Here is a 23,195-nt window from a genome sequence, read left to right as displayed (position 1 = left end):
CCAGAGCCAATTAGTGTAATGGGTACATATTTGCATATACAGGCTGATAGGGGGTAACAGATAAAGGGAGGAGGGATGGGTGGAGGGCTGGAGGTAAGTCAAGAAGATAAAGATGAACAGAGAAGAGGGTGAGCTATGAGAATACAAGGGAGGGAAATGAACAACATCATTGAAATTGTCATTGCAGGTTTCTGGCTTAAGTATTACTTGACTGTTATTACTAATTTACCAATGAAGGAGCTCTGTCTGAGAGGATTTCTACAAAGAGCTGCACAAGAATAACAGGAGACAGTGAAGAAAAAAAAAAAAAAAACTCTGCTGCTTACCATAGTTTACATGGCAACCAATTTCATTTTGCATATTGCATGCAGGCTGAAAATTATCAACACAGTTTGAAAGACCTCCTTGAACAGTCAAATTGGTTGGCTTGCATCTTTTACACATTCATCAGTGCTCTACAGGTGAGTACTAGAGACTTAAACAAGATTCATTTCAACCACCTGTGTTAGACGTCATTAGTGAGAGCATGAGCACAGTGCTGAAGGTGCTCATGAAAGCTGGGACAGATATCACAATGCAGATCATTTGGTGGAATTGGAGGTAAAAACTGATAAAAAAAATAGTGAAAGCAGGAAAAAATGACAAGTTTACTATCACACTAACTCTGTTGAATTTGGGACACACCTGAAGACTAGCTGAAACCTACAAAGACAGAACAGACCAAGATTATTTCCACCAACTTGCACAAATTGTTTTAAATCTTTGACAGTCAAGAAGGAACTTAAAACTTACGTTTGAAATAGTCAACGTAAAAGAGTGCTACAAGAATGAGTCCTAAAACCCTGCAATGAGTTTTAGCATTTTAGCACTTCCGGTTACCTTGTCTGGAAATCAATGTTTTTTTTTTTAATCGTTTTTAGTTAAATGCCTGAAATAAGGTCTTAAGAGATTTGTCTAGCCCTATAGGAACTAAATTTTCAGGCAGCTCATTGGATTCAAGACTAGGTTAAATCTAGATCTATTTAAAACCATGTATGAGAAACCAGTTAAGGTTACTCTGGATTAATCTGGATATTTTTACACTAACAATACATCAAATGACAATGTGAAAGGGGTCATTCATGATGAAGCCTACAGAGAATTATCACCTGAATCTGCAGCTCCCCGTAGCTTTATAGAGCTTTATAGTGAGTTTCAGCTCATTGATTAGCTGCCTGGCCTGCAACTTTACAGTTTTGGTTCCCTCTCACCGCTTTCATAGCATCGTTTCCCGCTACAACAGGCAGCTGTTTTCAGTGGAAAAAGCTCCAAGAACCCACTGTACACTACCTGCTCTGCACCAAACAGCAGACAGACACAGTTTGAGATTAGCTGGTGAATATAGTGGAGCATTTAGCAGCTAAAGAGACAGATATTTCCCTCAGGAGTTGGTGGAGACCAAAAACAGAGCTAAAAGAGAGTGAATATGCTAATATTCAATTCAATTTAAAAATGTTGCATAATGACAAAACCTAAAAAGAGAAATTAATGCTAATTTGAAGATCTATATAACTTTGATTTTTTCCCCACTTTTATCAGTCACACATTCAAATGCATCCTCGCAGACACACACGCTCATCAGTCACATATAAATGTGTAAATACATGCATGTACAATAACAGCCACAGTCTTTCTTCCTTATTAAAGATACTTGGTGTTTTGTTTTTTTATTTACATCATATAAGACAGAAGATGTGCCCTTAATGTCAGTCAGAAACCACAGCTGTCATCAAGCCTCTTCCACATACACACCTGATTCCAACGACAGGGTCAAACAGGGTTCATGTCCAGGGTCAGCTCTTGTATGCTTAAAACATGACATCAAAGTACAAAAACACCGACCAGATCTTTGACACGTGACATCGCCCAGTGGTTCCCAAAGTGCCGTCTGAGAGAGATCCCAGTGAAATTCTTAAATGTCACAAATATTTTATTAGTTTTAAACCAAGCTGGTGAACAAATGTTATGGAAGCTACTATTCTCATGTGGGTGAAGCTTTATAGACTGAGATTGATGGAGTTATGTGCATCCTTTAGGAGGGCTGGGTTTTTTTTGTGGACCCTGGACATGGATGGCAAGCATCCACCATGTTTGTTTCTGCTGTTAAAACCAGGCTAATGTTAAACAAATGGGGACTAGTTTCCCATCAGCTTAGACCCGTTGTACTGCAAGTCAGTGGGGGTGAAGTTGATCTTGGCAACAAGACAGTTTACAACAATGTCCTGCAAAAAACATTTTGTTAAGCAACTTTGTGTTTTTCAATAAAAATGACAGCGTCGTGCTCATTCAGCTGAAGAAAATGTTTCATAAATCCATCATTTAAGAAAACCATTCAAAATTTGATGTGGAATAAAAAAAAGTACAATAGTGTCAATGAAAAAATCTACAATTTTTTTCTTAATTCTTGAAAAAAAAAAGACATTACTTAAGGTCGGGAAGGTTTTGTGGGACACTGGCATGTTGGGAAAACCAGCCTGGCTTTAGATGGCACATATGCTGACATAAAGTATCTGAAATAGAAAACAACAAAGCAACAAAGCAGTGAAAAATGTGATAACGTCAAATCATTTTGTGAATTATACCAAAGGAAAAATCTGCTAATTTTATTACAATTTCCATTTTTTCAGTTTTATATATTAAATAGATCTAAATTGTACAGATTTGTTACAGGTACAATAGGCCTTTATTAACAAATTATTATGTTTGTACATCTGCAAACTCAATATGTTCTTATATTGTCTGAAACACACACACACACACAGGCAAGCACACACACAACAGCTGCTGGAATTACAGATGTATTTGGTTTTGTATCACTTGACATTGGACCCTCACACACTTACCTCAGACTCATGACAACATTTGCTTATGTTCCTTGTTTGACACAGTTTATACAGCTCACTTGTATTGCCACTGTAACTGTGTGTATGAGTACGTGACTTACAGTATGCACTGCAGTGTAATGGTCCATTATGACAAAAAAACACTGTAGAGAACCAGTACCTGCAACCCCTCATAACTGCAAGATCTGACCGAACGTTTAATATTATGCTGAGAATTTAAAGACTTGGAGACATGAGCGGTGGACACAAGTTGCGTGGGTGTAACGCTGGTGTAGTGTCCATATTTAGCCGAGATGCAGAACTCAGGCAGCGCTGAAGTTGAATGTAAATGACACTTGCACTACATTTATGCTACAATAGATTTATTAAGTACACATTAATGCATGTATGTGTTGTTGTATAATATCACCAGGATGGTCTCTATATGTGAAAGTCTGTGTTAGAAAAACATGACCCCAGGCTCAATAACACAACTGTCAAATACACTTAAGAGTGATTCATCTACAATATGGGGACCCTAAGGAAATTCAGTTGTTTTTTACTGCCGGATACAATGCAATGATTTTTTTTTTTATGTACAGTTAAACACAGAAGACCAAGTTTGCAATGGCAGGTAGTCAGCTAAACTAGCAACCATGACTATCACTATTAATATTTTAGTTATAATTGAGAATCATTAAATGGCACTTCCTCAAAATTATTCCAGTATCTAATCATGTTTACTTGGTACTTTGTACGGTAACACTTCATTTTACAGGTCTGAAAATTTCATGGTAATTAGGTGATAATTAGCAAATAACCTATTTGAAATTTCTTTGGAAATTACTGCCAAATTACCCAAATATTTAACTCAACATTTATCGAGAATTACTTTATTATAAACATTATTTAATAATAATATTCCACTATTTCCCAATAGCTGGTCATTTATTTAATACATTTCCAGGAAAAGAATACAAAGTTAATTAATATGCTTTATTTCCATGTCTGCTGATAAATAGATAATAATAAGCAAATAACTTATTTGAAATTTCTTTAAATAAACTCCCTGAATCATGACATTAGCTACCAGGTTACATTTGTGTAGACAATAAGTCACACAATGGTGAGATTTGTGCCTGATCAGAAGTGTCTTCTATTAGTTTTGGTTTTCCATCTCTGATGAAGAGCAGTGCCTAAGGGCCCTATTTTAACGATTATATGATTATATTTTAGCATATAATTATGAAATAATGTTTATAATACAGTAATTTTCGATAAATTTGGGGGTATTTAGGCAGTAAATCCAAAGAAATTTCAAATAGGTTACTTGCTAATTATCACCTAATTACCATGAAATTGGCGGACCTGTAAAGTGAAGTGTTACCGAGTGTACTCTAACTGTGGAAATTGCACGCTATGAGGCTGTGTTGCAATACAGCTTCTTCCAAGAGAAACATCCTCACTTTTGTTAGGCAGGCATGTCAGCATTAAAGAGAAAGTGTACATATACAGGATGTCGGTTTCACTGATGTCCCAGGTAGGTGTTGCAGATTCTGGTTCTCTATAATGTCACAAAAAACATGAATGTTACAGACCTTTTGGTCTCAAATGTGAACAACATTATGCTTTCTAAGAGGTGTAACAAAACAATAATCTACTGAACTTTGATTTGCAACTTGTCTCTAAATTAATTTATACTGTAGATAAATTCTCTAGGCTTAAGATTACAAGGCTGACCCACTAAACCATGGCACCTAATTAGGAGTTAATACACATATCTTCGTTGTGTTACAATTCCTGATATTTTTAGGCTAAAATCTATGCTTCCAAGTGTTTGATTATCTTTAGGTGTTATTGTTTTCTACTCCATTATTAATTCTATACTGCATATTGTATTTAAAGCGACAGGAAACGGTTTTGAAAATAAGTTATATTTTCATTTACAATAAATGTGGATAAGACTCTGGGGGGTTTGAAAAAAAAACATTCTCATAAATGTCTATTTTCATTGCCAAAATTGATCAGGTCCTTTACAGCTACTGCTGTCAGAGAATCTGATGATAGTTGTTATAATCATTTATGACAATAATGACCTATTGTAATCTAGCACTTGTAAACTATCTCTGGTTCAAACGCTGGCAGGTTGAAAGGAAATCTTTTTGATATTTCTATTTTGGCCTCCTCGCATCCTTTCTTCATATATGGCACATTGCTTTGTTATGCTGGTGTCAATCTCAGTTAGAGGGCACACTTCCCTTTAGTGGGTGAATGTTTCGGCCAGGTGGGCATTAGTTTTCGTGTCCCAAGTAATTTACCCTTCTGATGTTTTCCTACAAGCTCTGCTTTACATACTAAAGCCAGCACATTGTTCCCATTGAATCCCCGCCAAGGCCAGTGAGTTGACAAAGTGTTTGGCTGTCAAAATGTGCCAGTCCTGCCCTTTAACAACTGAATGTACACAGCCGACAGCAGGAACCGAATCCTTTGCTTGAGCAAGATTAGCCTGTGCTGCTGGTGGCGTCTCAGAACTTAATTGGCACATCTTATTTGATCTTTCAGAGGTTCAGCAGCCAGTATGTCATTTGGCAAGATGTAGTGAAATTGCATCGTGCTATTCCCTTTCCATTCCTGGTGGAAGTTTGTGATTTAAAAGTGAATTAAAACCTGTGCTGGAGTTTTCCATTGTTCCAGAATCAGAATCAGAATCAGAATCAGAATCCATAATTCCATAGTTATTAAGATGTTTTGACTCAAGCCATATTGGGATGTACAATTGAGGAAAGTATGTCACAGGTAGTAGCACTTATTCAAATTTAAACAACCTAGATTATTTCAGAATTTGTTTTGTCATCAATACTGAATTAAAGTTAGGATGTGATGTTCATAAATCAGTGTACTTTGTTTGATAATAAAACACTTCTATTAACATCTAATGTCTCCTACAAATAGTATTTTTTTTTTCTTTGTGGGCCTGAAACAGCCAAATATTCAAACTTGAAATATGATTTGTACTTCACTGATGTCACATTTATGTGATGTCAGCAAACAAAGAGAACAAGTATCCAAAAATATAAAATAAAATATTCAAAGACTATCCAACTTCAACCCTTCACTTCCTTTATGACGACGGTTAATGAAGATTTTCTTAGACAAAACTTATTTTCCCATGTACTGGGTTACTGAGCTACGCAGACGTGTTTGGAAGGCCTGATATTTCCTCTTTTAGTAAATAATTTCTCCTAGTAAATCATACTCAGTCTACCAGCAATCTAGTAGACTTGAATCTGACTCCAGATGGTTACATTTACATCGGGCTAGTGTTAACGTTTATATCCATGTGGTAAAAACAATGCAATTAAAAAAGATTATGTATGTAAATGTGAACCGTGTCAAGCATGCATACTGTGACTATGTGTACAAGTTAGTATAGCACTATATTAGTAGTACTACATTGTGTGTATTATTGGTTGATCTGGACAAAAAAAACAGATGAGTAGAATTTCAAATATTTGAACTGTTTGAGAAGCGCTTGATTTATCTTGCAAGTCACTCGTGAAAAAAAATTAAAGACACAAGTAGTCGGGACTCCTGGTGGCGTGGTGCGATAAGGCGCCTGTCGTGACTTGCAAATGTGGCTCATAACCTTTGGCACATGTCATTCAAATCTGTCACTCTCCAGTGTATTTAAAGTGTCATAAAAATGTCTTAAAACAAGTAGAAACACAAGATAAATGAAGCGCTCCTTGTGTTTTTTTCTTTTCAAATATTCAAAATGAACCCATCTTGTATTTTGTCCTGATTTGAGCAGTAAAAAGGCACTGAGCTGGGAATAATTATCAGTCCTACACACATTACCTGCAATGAAATGGCTGGGTGGTTATAGTTTGCTGTGGGTTAGAAGCAGAAAAGGTTCTAAGATCAGCTTAGTACTCCATTTTTTTGGCATTTGTCCTTTGATGACCCCCTTTTTCAAACCAAATCTGCTTGTTTGAGCCTCTCATTCGTCTCTCCCCACACACCGACCGACTGGTCCTACGTTGTCAGATGGATAATGAGCAGCAGATGTTAAGTACGTTTGGTAAAGCATGACATGATTTAGGGACAGTTGGAAGGGGAGGAAGGGGAGTTGTATTGTTCTTCAGTAGTGGTCTTCCTTGTACAAGAGGCCATGATGCACAGCAAACATTTGTGACAATGTTGCCATCTTCTTAAAGTTCATACAACTTCGTTCCTCTGCATCCACTTTGTTAATGGAACGTGGATTTGTTCTGTTAGCGCAATTTAATTGCTAATGAGTGCAACATGTGAATCGTCTCTCTCCAGGCTTTCTCCTAGCATTGCCTCTAGACCCACGTCAGGGTGCCGTTTGGGAGAGAGAACCACTGGAGAGAAGTCAACACCAGGTATGGAGCTGAGGAATCCAGCTAGATCACTACGTTTTATATTAAGGTTTCTCTGCTAATTGACCCCATCAGTACACTTCCCCGGGGAAGGGTCCATGTGAGACTAGCGCAGTTGCTGTTGCTCGAGTCTTTTGAATCGTATCTCTCTCGCTCAGGGGAAATGAGGGCATGTTGTTCTTTTTTCACCTACGATGAGAGCATTTTTTTTAAGTTTCATTTATATAGGTAATCCCACAGGTCTGAATCCAAGTTTTCACAGAATGCATTTGCATATCCAAAGATCCGTGTGATCCGTTTCCTGCATGTTCCACAGGTTCACATCCAGCCTCTCACATATTGAACATCTGTGTACGGGACCTACAAACTTGTTTCTCTGAGAAACATGGTCCCAATGCTGTAGGAGACTTTCCTCATAGAGGCCGGGGGAGCGGAGCGAGAGCTGGTCAACGAGGCATGGCTGTGAGACGTCCCCGCCTCCAGGAAGTAACACGTCCCTGGGATCTCTTTGGGAAAATTATCTGGGAGCTCCAGCCGCGAGCGAGGGACGAATGAAAAGGAGCGGTCATCTTTCAGCAACCTGTTGAGAAGAGAAGAGAAGCTTAAATAAATTACCATTAAAAAGCATTTATTGTCATGGCGGCATAGTTAAAAACAAGATCACATCTGTTTGTGTGTACGTGCAGTGCCGTGACTTACTGGTAAGTTGTGGGACTAACATTGATACACCTCGGATGGCTCCCCGATTCAAACTTGCTGGCCAGTGTCACATTGTTCCCAAACAGGCAGTAACGTGGCATTTTAACTCCGACCACACCTGCCAGCACAGAACCTGTGTGGATACCTATCCTCAGCTGAGAAAGAAAGGGAGGAAGAAGGTGGTGGGAGAATATCGTAGAGAAAGGTAGAAAGGGAGAGAGATCAGAACAACAACAAAAACCAGCAGGATTTTAAAAGTACAAACAGTTTAAATTGTGTTTCATGTACATTCCTTGACAACACACATGCACTTGGCCTGAAAATGGAAGTAATGCTGCTGCTGTTGTTACTGTATTTTCAATACACACACTCTCCCTATTAATTTACATGTTGCATATAATGTATTTTGTCTTTTCTACTTGTGTATTGTATATTTTTATCTGTATATTGTCACTTGTAATATTTCTGTTTTTGTTACTGCCTAGACACTATGGACGTAAATTTGCATTCTTGCTAACAGCGGCATGTTTATCTTTTATACAGATCCTATGAAATGAACAAATAAATGAAATGGAATTTCTTTACGCTATAAGTGCACACAGCTTAATTGCTCATCAACTCAGCCTGATCTAGAGTTGAAATAATTAGTTGATTAATTGATCAACAAAAAAAGCAATTTGCAATTTTTTTTATAATCAATGAATCATTTAAGTCACTTATTAAACTAAGATGCAAAACATCTCACGGATTCCAACTTGATGATTTCTTTTTGGTCTTAATGATAGTAAACTGAATATCTTTGGGGTTTGGACTGTTGGTCGGATAAAACATGCACATTTTAAAACATCACTTTGAGCTTCAGGAAATTATAATGGGCTTCACTGTTTTCTGACTATATATACATTAAGATTCATTAATAGAGAAAATAATTGGGTGATGAATCAATAAGAAAATGCTTGTTATCTGCAGTAGTCTTATCTCACAGTGACCGCTGTCATATCTGGCTTCGAAGATCTGTAAGCAATGTGAGCAAACACATCGGCACCTGGCATCTAAAATGACTAACTTGTAACATACCTGGCACTGCTGTGAATGTTCATATTCATAAATCTTATCTCCCCGCTGAACTGATCACATTCATTTATGTGCCGCCTATGCTGCAGCACAAAGGCCATGTTGTTTTGAACCACAAGTGCTGTGTGCGCATTGATCCGCTGAATGGAAATTGCACTGTGGCAATCAAACTTCTATATTAGTGTAGCTGTTATTATCTAATCTGATATCCCGTGGCAGCAGATTTGATGAAAATCTTAAAATAGCAAGAGCGAGAGAGGAAAATTAATCAAATAAATAATTGCCTCCATCTCCTCTTGGTAGCAGATATAGGGCAGCAACATGCTGCTCATATTATAATCTAGCTGAAGTATGAATCTATTAATGGCTGGAGGCAGAGTGAAAGCTATCTAGCCATCATTCCAATTTGACCACGCCACTTCACGGCCACTCGAACAACTATTGATTTCCTCCATTTGGGAACAACAAGTCATCACACACACACACACACACACACACACACACACACACACAAAAGCTAGAGGAACCCGGTAGATTTCTAATGATCTACTTGAGCATCTCATCACCTAGGTATCCAACGCTACTGTGTGCATGTCAGCACACTGCAAGGTAGTCATGGCAACAACAGGCAATGGGGGTAGTGAGGTAGAAAGAGCACAGACAGACAGAAAGACAGAAAGAAAGACAATGGAGAGAGAGAGAGAGAGAGAGAGAGAGAGAGACAGAGAGAGACGCAAAAATAAACTTATAATTAGATGGCAAAACCTTGACAGCTCAGGAGGAGAGATAAAGAAAGCGAGACAGAAAGCGTGAGAGAGAAAAGGCTGGTAGGTGCACTAGCGTGACCTATTTTTCTGCTAAACTGCTTACAGATGGCCATGCACTTGTCTGTCTGTCTCTACAACAGACAACCACTCACAGACACACACACACACAAACAAATCTGCATCCAGCGCCCACTCTCCTCTTTATTTCTTAGTCTCAAAACACAGACACAGTAACGCTCATACACTCTTCCCCTCCTTTTCGCTGTGAGTCAGCATCCACAGCACATGGCCCTCAGCGAGCCAATGAGCAAATGGCGCAGCAGCACAGACGGCCAATCACATTGTAGCCTCTGGCCAAGCTGACAGAAGGATATACAGAGGTGGGGATAGAGATGGCGTTGTTTCATGTACACTCAGTTGCCAGTTTATTAGGTACATCTAGCTAAAATTAATCCAGTCAGAAACAACAGTCTTGTAATAAATCCTACATTCATGAAGGTTATAACATATAGAGAGGTGTTGATTCAACATTGTGATCATTTTGGAGAATGCAGTTTGTGGTGCTGTTGAACTGTGCTGCATTATACAGAGAGGTGGTATTGTTATTTAGTAGACTTGCCGCGGTAGTCGGTTTTACTGATGTTTGGGCATACACCGATTACATTACTTGACCTCCGTCCCCACCGTCTTTTTTTTTTTTTTAAAGAAATGAAACCCATTTAATGAATTTCAATTCATCAGCGCTGTGTTATCAGTACATGGTCAGCTGACGGGCGCTACAAACTGAAACTGAAAGTAGTGTTCATGCTCTGTATAAAGTAGCAGGAGTGACACATACACACGGGACGAGAGAGATGACAAGACGATGGTGAAGGATTTGGTGTCAAAGCGTAAAGCAAAAGCACCTATTTGGCAATATTTATTTAAACCAAATGCTAATAGGGAACCATAATGTTTATGAGGCATCGCCATGCAGAGAACGGAGCGGTCACAGCCGGTGTGCGGCGCAGCAGCGTCAAGTGAAAACCTGCGGCCCCGCAGTGAAAGCTCGACCGGCGAGGTCAGACACACAGCCATCCAACGTTAAAAATCAAAGTAACGGTGGACATTATAACCTTCATGACTGGGGGATTTATTGCAAGACTGCTATATTAGACTTATATTAGTTTCAGCCAGGTGTACCGAGGAAAAGTGGTAACTGAGTGTACTTTAGCTGCTGTAAACAAACCATATCACACACACAAGCATTGGTAGACTTTTATCAAAGAAAAGGGTTTGTTTAAGCGTTGTTAGTGCTCAAACAATCAGACGATTAATCGATTAGTCAAGCTTCTGTGTACTGCAGAGCTGAAGGTGCTGGCAACTGCAAGATGAACATGTAGTCAGGAAAAAGCAGCCACTTTTGGTTGGCATGACAAGCCCCTGACCATTTCTGAATCCATGATATTGTTCAGATAGTGCTGGTGTAATGTATGTTTGGTGGACATAAGCCAACATAAAAACATTTTTTAACAATATTAGCACTACGTCCCTAAAATCCACATCACCTACTCATACACCCACTCATAGAGACAAGCACACACATGCAAAAAAATCACAATACAGGTCTGAAATGGAAGCAGTAATATAGATTAAAAAAATAGTTTGTTTGGTTTCTATGTGTGTTTCTCTGTTGACATCTCACTCCTAAAGTTTACGTTTTCCTGTATATTCTCTCTGTGTCCCCGGACCACTCTCCCATTTCTCTTTCACTAAACATTTTCTCACAGCTCTCATGCTAGTTTGCATAACAGTGCAACATTGGCTGGAGTTGAGTGCACTCACTGAACAGCATTTATCATGCTGAAGTGTTGAATATCTCTATAACTTCCCTTTACACCAACATGAAGCGAGGAGGGATAAGAAAGAGGAGAGCATATAACAGAGCACAAAATATAGAAAAAGCATGACAAGAATAAAAACTGAGAGGGAAATAAAGTAAGAAACTGAGGAGGAAAATAAAAGGAATGAGTTGGAGAGAGGCTGCAGAGGAGAGAGTGAGGGAAATAAAAAGAGGGGAAGACAGAGAGAGAGAGAGAGAAAGTGGAAGAGCAAGAGAGCAGGCCAAAAATTCTTGGCAAGGCTTTTCTATTTTGAGACAAATGGACAATGTTAGGAGCACGACAGTTCACAGAACAGTGTCCTGTCTGTTATTCAGCAGCTATCTGTCTTATAACTTCTCTCACACATATACCTTTTGTTCCTATCTGTGTCAATGTGTATTTTTAAACAAGTCAGCTTGGTGGCAAATAAAAAAGAAGTCTTCTCAAAAATAGATAAAACAGGTTCAATCATTTCACCTCAAGTTGTAATGTTAAAAGGATAAGGCTGCCGTTATTCTATACTTTTTTATATTGTCGACAAAAAAAGACCAAAACCAACAACGTGTTAGTCTGTGTCAGGAAATAGAGCGGGTCGTCCTTTAATCACAAAGTTGGCAGTTCAATCCCTGGTACCTGTATGTATGTGACGATTGTAATAAAGTTTAAGTTTAATATTTCCCAAATTACCTCCCATGTCTGTTGCAGTCATTTAATGTTTCTGAATATATAAAATATGTAGATTAATATTTTTAAAAAGCTCAGTCATTTCCTGAAACAACACAGCGTTGTAGTGAACTTGTAAAGGTCTTTTTCTTTATTGCATGAGAGTAGTTCACAGTAAGAAAGATATATAATATATCACCAGCCTGTAATATGACTGAATACAGTAAAATGAAAGACATGACAGCAATTCATCTAAAATTTAAATCCAACTTAATGACTTTGACTCATATTTGTGACATTGTAAGTTAGCACTCAGGCCCATAAAGCTACCAAATGCAGCCAAAGGGTGATGGTCGACCTTGACAGAGACTGGACTGAGGATAGACATAAATAAATCATATCCTGTGTTCCCTTTTCATTCTACTGAATTAACATGAGTGGTTTGAACTCAGTTCCCTCCGTTGTGCCTCTTTCCTTCCCTCCCTACTTAATATACTCATCTTTTTTTTCCACAAAAGAGCAGCTTACCTTTCTCTATCTAACTCCATAAGTACATCAAATACTGTTAAATGCCGTTCCACATGGACACATGGCATGGATTTAACGTTCTTATCTTATTTTAATAATCTGAGCAGCTAATAACCGTCTGAAGGTGGATCAATACTCACAGCAACATGTACAGTTCTACCTTTAAAACTTGTTAGTGTGTGCCATTTTACTGCAGTTGATAAATGGGACACATGATTTTCCTCTAGCAACAAAACTGTTTTAAATGTCCCAAAGCCAACATGCAAAAATAAACCATGAGGGTAAAAAAACAAACCAAAAGGAACTTGATATATTACATGCTGTTCAGGGACATAAACTAAAGAAAAGAGTGACCCATTTTGAGAATAAAATGTTTCCTGCAATAATGTCAACCAAGCAACCTTTGGGAGGTTGTGCAAGGATACACAGCGAGCACAGCTAAACCAAAACATCATAGCTCATCTAGATACGACATAAAAATGGAGAAAGAGGAAGAAAAGGAAACGAGGACAGAATTAAAAAAAGGGAATGTGCGAGGCAGAGAGAGGAAGAGAGAGAGAGCAGACTAGAGTAACAAAGCTTATAGACAGTTAAAAACCAACACACACACACACGCAAACACCAAACACTCAGAAGCATATGGTACATAAATAGAACAAAACATCACATGCATACACCCACACGGCACACATAGGCACATACAATCATCTCCCACTGTAAACACAAATGCATTAAGAAACATCCATGGACACTAGAGAGCCAGGCTCCACAGTGCATTTTACTGCAAATCGGAGAGAAAATTAAAGTGTGTGAATGTGAAAAATGATTTGGTTGCACCGGTGATGCAGTTTGATCTGAACTTCTGACACCTGGGTTGGAAACATTTGAAAGCTCTGACAGTATTGAGTCCGTTATTTCTCTTTTCTCTTTCTCATTGGCAAAGATCAGTGTACAAAACTTTGAGGTTCTCATCTTTAGCCGGCACTGACCCTCGTTTTCACCGGTTAAAATGACATGTCACCAGTGGTAGGTCATATCAGCTGTCACTTATTAATGTTAATTCTGTGAGTAAATTGATGACGGGACAAAATTAAACTTGGCTGTTGTAGGTTTGTGTACTCTCTGCGAGCCTATGTCAGTAGTCCGCCTAAAACTGTTTAAGAGAGAGAAGAGAAGAAGCATCCCTCTGTTACGCCACTGTATAACCGAGAGTGGATTTTTGTTGTTGCAACAGCAACCACGTCAATTCAGGAGTCACATTCTTCCAGTTAGACTTGTATTCATATCATATTCATAATTTCAGCTGATCAACCCAACTAAGTTTTGAACCAAGGCCTTTAGTACACATAAAATGTGCCAAATTTAGATACATATTTCATCGACATTTAGGTAAATATAAGTATCGGATCAGTATTACCCAATAGTAAAGGACTCGGATCGCGGTCAAAAATATTTGAGCGCAACATCCCTAATGGACGGACACACACATAAACATATGGCACACAGCAGGCTGTGTGTAGCTCTACTGTTGATTCTACAGTGTTTTTAATTGAATGACACATGCAGCTGACTGGGAGAGAATAGGCATAACTCAAACAGAGACACACTATTAAGGTGCACAATGTCTCTTGCCTCATTTCATGAAAACGCCCTCCACTGAACAATTAACACCCAGGATTCATAACTATTCTCCGTTAAAGAGAATCTCTCTATATTATCCTAACCCCTTAAAGCTACAGGAAATGCAGGAATTTTAACGTATTAAAAATAAATTAAATGACTGATTATAGTACTGAGAGTCTTCTGGATTTTGTCATGCAAGAAACTGGGATGACAATTGCCAATTCACATTGAACGTGGTACCACAGTGTGTGGTTTTTGTACTTAATGTTCACTGAAATGCACATCGCACATAAATAGCCTTCTTATCGTCTTATTGAATATCTTAGTCGATGTGTTAATAAGTCGTATTCCCTAAACACTAACTAGCTGATGAACATTTTCAATCACAAACTAAGCACTCAGGGGGTGCAATCCAAAGCTGCGCAATGCTTTGTCATTTATACTTTTTAATCTGAATCTGGATCAGTGTCTGTGTTTATGAAAATGATTGAGTAGTTTGAGTTAATCCATTTTTTTAAATATCATTCACCCATCTGTCAGTTCATGTCTCTCATACCTACATCATCCATCTTCCCATTTACCACAATCCATCCATCCATCCATCTCCAACACCAAAGTATAGGAAATTATGCCAATCACATCTCCACAGCGCTGTGTCACGGCTAGAGAAAGGTCTGGCTCCACACATTGTCATTCTGCTATAGGGGAAAACAAAACGCTCTGGCTTGTTTGTATTTCTTTAAACCAATCACAATCTGACAACATGTGTCAGGTTCTATGTGATACAGCTCGGCAGGTGATTGATTGTACGTTTGCTTCATGGTAATTAGGGATGCCGCAATGTTAGGGGGGAAAAAATTAGGAACAGTAGAGACAAACAGTGACAATCAGGTGCTGATTTGTGACAAAAAACACACCACAGAACTGCAGTTCACACACCCGGTTAAAGTTATAATCAGCAGTTGGACACACAATTTACCTTTTTTCCAGTGGGAATCCTGAACTGTATACCACATTTTCATGCACACACTCAGTATGCAAAACATACAGGAGTCAAGCAATAACGTACAGTTGGAGACAGAGTTCTGCACCAAAAAGAGATGAATGGCCGATAAATAGGTCTGCATGATATAAGGAAAATATGTGATATGTGATAACATTTATCACCATAGAATAACGATATTACTTGGGATAAATAAATAGATATTAAAGTGTACTCAGTTCTGCCGCTTTCAATATATTGCTAAAAAAAAAGAACAAAATTGCTTGTTGAATTAAAAAAGTGAAAGGAAACTATGCTGAACATAAATGATAATTACATATTAAAGTGCAGTTTTCAACCGATCAAAAAATCTCTGAGTACAATATCGTAGTCTTTTGAGATGTTTATCGCGATGACAATAAAAAAACAATATATTGTGCAGCCCTACCGATAAACAGGGAATACATTTAAATATGTAAAATAAAACAGACTAACTATAAATTGGCACAAAGAGGTAAAGTTATGGATGTATTAAAAGAGGAAATGTGTAAATAGACAAAGCAAACAGATCACTGTACACTGCAAACATGTCACGTCGCCACATAATCTAAATGTGTTACAACAGTGCCATTATGGGGGAAGGAAGGACTGGAAAAAAATACTATAAGGGAAGCAAAAAAAAATAATACAGGGAGGTAGGGAAGTGGGAATAGGAAATTTAATTAATGCACAGATTAATAAAATATCAACAATTTAAGCTAATTAGGCTAGTTTCCGTCAGGGCTTATTGAAAGAGGCTGGGTCACGCGTCATCAACACGTCATATCTTTGGGGTACAAAACATGCGCAGTAAAATCTGGTCTGCACTCGCCGAAATTGAGCCAATCGCAATGCACGACTGCAACTCCAGTTACACTGCACATGTGTTATACCACATACCCCAAGACCCGTGTCCACCCATGTCCCAGCCTCCTTCAATAGGCCTTGGTTTCCGTGTGCTAGCAGCAGTGGTGTTATAAAAAATAAAAACTCACCTTGATAGGTCTCCCATCAGGTGTCAGCACTTCCTCAGAGAGCTCCATCATCTTCAGAGCCATGTGTGCGATTGGCTTCGCATGACTATCGACTTTCTTGTGAAGTCCTCCCGCCACGCAGTAGGCATCGCCTATTGTCTCGATCTGTACGAGAAATGGAGGAGGAGGGGCAGAAACTGAAATGAATAAATGTGGCTTTGCTGATGTGTGAAACTAAGTGGCCATTCAATCACTCATACCATCTCCACTGAGTGGTAGAAATTATAACAACTCCTTCATTCCTCTTGTAATATAAGAGCTATGTATCTGTCTGTTTCTACATCATTCGCAATAAGAGTTGGTGAGCATTTGGAGAGGATCTCGGCACTTACAGCACCTTACATTGCTTCTGACCCGGTCTGAGAGGCCAAAAAACCCAAATTAAAAAAACGAAAATTTCCATTCATCCTTGACGCCATGGCATCCATCCTGAAGATCACTGAAATACCATCACAAAATAATAAAAGAAGCCTAAATCTTTTATAAAAGGCATTACAAGTGGGCTTATTTTATTTTATTTATAAGAAACCATGAAGAATATTAAATATAAATGCTTGACATACTGTACAGTACCGGTGGCAAAACAATGCAATCTAGTATGATATGGATTTTTTTATTTTTTAAAAAGGATCAATAAAGAATAAACAACATAAACAAAGATAAACAGTATTTTTAGTAGCAAGGCATCTTGAGGCTCTGCTGTACCAGACCACCAGAGAAATATGAAATGTTAATGAGTCGGTATGTAGAGATAATCGGGTGCCATCATTATCAGCTGAAATTCATGACAAATTATCGGTGGCTTGTTTGTATTGCCAATGAGAAAAACATCTCACTTGATCTTGTAAGCAACAGTGAAGTGTTTCCCACATACAGTAAGCAATTAATTTGCAGTAATGAGCTCACTCCAAATCCTTGACAACAGCTGCAAACAGATGAACTAAGATTTAAGCCTTGAATACCAAGTCATTCCTAGTCCATGTTTGGGCTTACTATGCCAGAGATTGCAGTACCGTAATAACAAGTCTTCCTTGATTTACTTCCCAAAAGCCAAATTCTAAATTATCCCAATGTTAATAAAGCAAAAAGAAGCGCCGCTTTCAGGGATGTGTTGCCATATTCCCAGTTGAAGGAGTGAGCTCGGTGTCATGACAGTTAACACAGTCCTTATAAAGAAAAAAATAGATGGCACAAGAGGAGAAAGAGGGAGGGGAAAAGAAAACTAGGAGACAAACTGCTCTCATTTAGGCCTGCCACCGGCTAAATCATTTCGCCAGTAACCATGACAATGGCAACATACGTATGTGAGCCTCAATCTCCTCAACATGTCCTCCTGCTCTGGCTTTTTCCTCACATACACACTCACTCTTCAACTGCTATACACATAAACCCTCTAACATACAGTCAATCTCTCTGCCTATCTCTCTGTATCTCTTTCTCCTGGCATCTAGAGAGATAACAGAGGAAAAGCACGTTTTTATGGGAAAGTGGCAAGTATATGTTGTTGTCACCGGTGATGAGATAGAGAGGAAAGATGATGGCAATAGTGACGATGGAGAGGAGCAAATGTGGAAAGAGTAAAAATGAAGAGAAATATTGATCTCATGATAGAAAGTAAGGATGAAAAGAGGGAGAGATGGCAGACTACAGTACAGTGAAGACTGAAACTAGGTCCACAGCCAGACTGTCAGATGGACAATATTGACACATCTTTGTTAAGCTCCCACAGGCTGTCCATTAATCAGCTACTTTTTCCACAACACAAGCTCACCCATTCAGGGCAGCCCATACACAAGTAGAGAACACACACACACACACACAAATATATCTAGTACACACAGACACACCCAAAAGATTTAGCTTTAGATACAACTCGTAACCTTTTAAATACAGCTCTAAGTTCTTAGGAAACCGTCACTTCGTGGTGAACAATTCATCTTTTATGATGACCTCATTCTTCACAGGTTGGCACATAAACCAATAAAGCCATTACAACTTTTAAGCAATCCCTTAAAGGTACAGTATGTAGGATTTGGCGGCATCTAGCGGAGTGGTTGCAGAATGCAACCAACTGAGTACCCCTCAGCTCACTCCTCCCTTTCCCAGACTGCGGGAACGTGAGCCGCCGCATGCAAAAGCATGGCCGTTCGCCTTGCTCAGAAGCCATCCTTAGCATAATAACATTACTTTAGGAGCAACAGAAGTCAGACGGCGGCTGGCGGTACCACAGTTTTGCACTCTGCGGCTCAAGTTACAGTTTCAGAAGCGTGTCAGAGAACTATGGTGGCCTTCAGGTAACATAAAAGGCGAAAAGCTCTCTCTAGAGTCAGTGTTTGGTTTTTGTTCTGGGCTACTGTAGAAACATGGCGGTGCAACTTGGCGGACTCTGTGAAGAGGACCCTCTCCCTATGTAGATATGAAGGACTCATTCTAAACAACGATTCTTAGTTTCAGGTGATTATAAACTAATGAAAACAAAGTTATGAATATTATATTCCATTTATATTAATAGATCCCCCAAAATCCTACACACGGGCCTTTTAAGCAATCCCTTAACTGATATCCCATTGTTTCACAGTTTAAAAAAACACCCTCATCCCAACATCCTGTCTCAACAGGTATTACTACATCACATAAAGAAGACATGGTGTGCATCTTTCTGTCTACTGACCTTATAAACATCCAGAATGCCACACTGGTAGTCGAAGCGTGTGTAAAGCTCGTTCAGCATGGAGATGACCTGCATGGGCGTACACTGGGCACACACAGCAGTGAAACCCACGATGTCTGAGAACAGCATGGTCACGTCATCAAATTTGCGAGCGGGCACTGGCTGGCCCTGCCACAGTTTCTGCGCCACATCACCTGGAAATATGGAATAAAGGAGATCCACAGTTCTCCTCTTTTCCTCCTCCAGTGCTTGGTGAGTCCGCTCTAATGTGGCCTGGGAGAGGAGAGGAGAGGAGAGGAGAGGAGAGCAGAAGAGAGGAGAGGAGAGGAGAGGAGAGGAGAGGAGAGGAGGAGATTAGGAGGTTTTGTTCTGTGTGCTTTGCTTTGATGAAGGCACTGATGACAACGAAGCAGAGATGTGGGAGTACTGCACCAAATTAAAACTGCTGGTGCATGTAAATGTATTTGTGTATTAATTTGATTTATTTTTGATTGTGTGTATCTGCAAATGCGTAATCGTGTCTGTGGGCGAGCTTCTTAATGCCAAATCTCTCTGATGCAGTGCTATACCATTGTTCAAGCGGGCAAGTCAACTGAGATATAGCTATTTATAATAGTGGCCTGGGGGAGTAGTTGCAGTGAGAGAGTGTTGCAGTGAGCAGATGTATAGGATTGGGTCAAGACTCAGCGACTTGCTCAAGGGTACTTTGAAAGCAAATTATAAGAGCAAGTCCCACGAGTCACGTTCTTCCAGCCATTATGAATCAGTCAGTGCAGCCGATGCCCTGGATTTACCATGTTCACTTCAGTGAGTTGTCTCGTAACTCACATGATGGAAAACAAAAATAAAGACATACCAAACACACTGAATATTTCAACCCGTTCTCGCTACCAACTCGTCAAATACCGCCGCTTGGTGAGTGCCCCTCAGCATTGAATATCGACGCATGGAAACACCATTTAGTGACTGTATGCGATGCACCGGGCTTTCAACTAACTCAAATGTAAACCCACCCACGGCGTTATTTGACGGTCAGAGCAAATGAGGTAGTATTAAGAGCGTGAGAATCCGTTTAGTGTCAACCAGGAGACCGCCGGCCTGTGTGAAACTAATAGTAAGCATTGACTTATTTTATCACATCAGTCGTTAGTCACATGACTTGTTGGTGTCGTCAGTCCTGTGAGTCACGTGAGTCATTAGTCAGTGAAGTTAACGTCAACCACGACCGTTTCCTGAACCTAACTAAGTGGTTGTATTGCCTAAAACTAAGTTCCTGTGCAAACGGAAGTTTGTTTTGAAAGGACACTGTGCATGTAACAAGCGTATAACAACACGCCGTCCCTAACTCATCCAAAAGTAACGCAAGAGGAGTACCCCGTGCGTCGGTCTCCGATGCCGAGGGGCATTGACCAAGCGGCGGTATTTGACGAGTTGGGAGTGAGAATGTGTTGAATATTTTTGTGTATTTACACTGTTTCAAATGTCATGGTCGCAGGTTGTCGTTTGTCATTTTGACTGGTTGGCAATAGTCAAATCAAGATGTCTTGTTGTTGGCAACCGAAGGCATTTAGTGTATATTGTGGCCCGTTAGTAGCTGGTAAGGATTAGTGGTAATTGAACAAATAATATTACCAGTACAACCTGTGCCGTGACACAAGCTCGTGCCTATGTGATCAGCTGTAAAAATAAACTGTTGAAACATATTCCAGCCGGTGGAATATGTTATGTTCACATAATTGTCTCACAACAAGAAGCCACAAAGAAGCAAAACATCTGACTGGATACTGATGAGTTTCCTCAGTTGTCCCGCACCGCAAATAGGAATAGACCCAGAATTAAGTAGCAACCACTCTACCTTAAGTTTGTCCATTCTCTTCTTCAGGCCATCCTGGGCCTTGGCCTGCTCCCCCACCAGGATAACGTCCCGCGTGGCATCATGGATGGGGATATCTGACAGATGGAGGCCCCTGCCCATCAGCTCCTCCAACTTATCGACACGTGGCGAGCCCAGAAAAATCAGCGAAGAGGACTCGGGCAAATGGATCATCTGACCCTTCAGCTCCATGACCTGACAGGCAGGGCAATCAAATGGGAAAGAAAGGGTGAATTAAGAAAGTTAGGCTTAGAGAAAGTGAAAACGGAAATACACTGAGCCAGAGGAGAGAGGGGATGGAAGAGAGATTGATTTGTGTGCATTATTAGCCACCCGTTACTATGGATGTCATGTCCGGCTGATACTTGCTTTTCTCAAATCGATCTGCTCCGACGTAGGACATTAACAGACAAATAATGATTCACTGTATTTGTTCCACTCCAGTAACTGCCTCTTCTATAATTTCTCTGTACATGAATGTCGATTTGAAAGGGTGATTCAAGAATGATGCTTTTGCTCTTTGATGCCGACTGACAGAAACCTGAACTCTTGAATAAATATCTAATCAAATATGTAATTATTTTTCCACTCTCCAACTTCATTGAAGATCTAAGGAAACATCTCAAGGTCATATCATGGTAAAAGATTTAGCTTTAGAAATGCATTAACAAGCGTACAAATAAGGAAGATAATTAACAAACATGCCTTTCTATGTTTATATGCCTGCACACATACATGTATGCATACACACACACATACTATATACACACACACACAATGTTACATACAACAGATTATAATTAGAGCAACAGCAGATTACTGTGATTTCGTTAACAGTACATTTCCTGTACAAGCTGGGTAAACTGGTGACCTAGTTATTAAGGAGACAATCCCATCATCACCATAATGTCACCGGTTTGACCCACACAGTCTATCCATCCAACAACCTATGATCATATACATGTGTAATGTCTTAAAGTGGTTATAAAACAAATCAAGAAGCAAACTTTACAGGTATTTCTGTGAATAAACACGATCAAGGCTGCAGATCTACCAGCAATTGCAGTATTATTGCTAACATAATAAATATTGCATTTGCTAGCGAATAGGAATTGGTTCTATAGCTTCTTGACATTTTGCAAAAACAAGCCCATAAACATGATGAAACACATCGTAACACAGGTGTGAGGAGCATAAACAAAACAGACTCCTATTCCTTGCAGATATAGAAAAGAGAGAGATTGAAACGGGGCATTGCACTTTGTTGCCCTTTTGAATATGACTCGTAGCTGTTTCACGGTGCTAACTGCGTCTACTAGAAGCCCCGTGGATAAACCACTCTTCTGTTTCTCCCTGGGCACAATTTCCCTTCCTCCTGCTCAGTCCTTGTTGCCCCTGTTCATTCCTTTTCTGTAGTTGCTCTTTCTCTTTCCACCTGTCTTCCATTCCTGCCTGTCTTCCCCTCTCTCTGTTTTTCTCTGTCTCTTCAATTACTTCTCTCTCTCTCTTTCTCCATAGTGTCAGATAGATTATTCCGCCAGTGAGCACACTGCAGCCCTGTTTTATTTATAGCACAAGGCTCTCCTAGGTCTGCATAATACATACAGTCTACATCTACGCACACACAGTATTTCCCTACACACAAACACACAGAATGCATCCAATGTGGGGAAACACACACATGCTGCCTCTGACTGTCTGTTTCTCAGAAACACTGACATACATACATATAAACACACATGCAAACACATATGCAGCCTACAACCCATAGGCTCCAAGTTCAAGACACATCCATCCCCTGAAACACAACTTGGTGTATGAACTACTGTTTGACCGACTCAGAACACACACACACACATTCAGTAGTTTAGCAGGCACTATTATTGTACATTATTACACGGCTTTGTTGAGTACCTGATTCTGATTGGTCACGGCATTCTACGGTCTGTTATTTCTTTATAGCAGACCGCTGCTATGTATAACGAACCGTTGCTATGGACGCAGTTCTGATGTCGGACTCTGGAGGACCGTTTTTGTGTCAAATCATTGATTTCTTAAGTAAGTAGCTGTGTAATAAGCGGGATAATGTACAGCTAGCGGGTCATTGTTGGGAAAT

At 39.5% G+C, this 23,195-nt stretch overlaps 1 protein-coding gene across 2 annotated transcripts in view; it reads right to left on the bottom strand.

Annotated features, from left to right (window-relative positions):
* Positions 1 to 4,808: 4,808 nt before the first annotated feature.
* The window catches only part of gucy1a2 (guanylate cyclase 1, soluble, alpha 2), a 43,548-nt gene continuing 25,161 nt past the window's right edge, over positions 4,809 to 23,195 (bottom strand). For both annotated transcript variants that reach the window (XM_037774902.1, XM_037774903.1), the window contains exons 5-9: positions 21,062 to 21,274; positions 19,207 to 19,479; positions 16,497 to 16,640; positions 7,964 to 8,118; positions 4,809 to 7,844 (exon numbers count right to left, since the gene is read on the bottom strand). In XM_037774902.1, coding sequence (XP_037630830.1) covers positions 7,625 to 7,844; positions 7,964 to 8,118; positions 16,497 to 16,640; positions 19,207 to 19,479; positions 21,062 to 21,274 — 1,005 coding nt within the window. In that variant the 3' untranslated portion in view covers positions 4,809 to 7,624. The remainder of the gene's footprint in view (positions 7,845 to 7,963; positions 8,119 to 16,496; positions 16,641 to 19,206; positions 19,480 to 21,061; positions 21,275 to 23,195) is intronic.

The sequence above is a fragment of the Sebastes umbrosus genome, chromosome 7 (assembly GCF_015220745.1).
Source record: "Sebastes umbrosus isolate fSebUmb1 chromosome 7, fSebUmb1.pri, whole genome shotgun sequence".
NCBI classification, from domain to species: Eukaryota; Metazoa; Chordata; class Actinopteri; order Perciformes; family Sebastidae; genus Sebastes; species Sebastes umbrosus.
The sequence above is the reverse complement of the archived record's forward strand: the minus strand, read 5'-3'. Positions and strand labels throughout refer to the sequence as shown.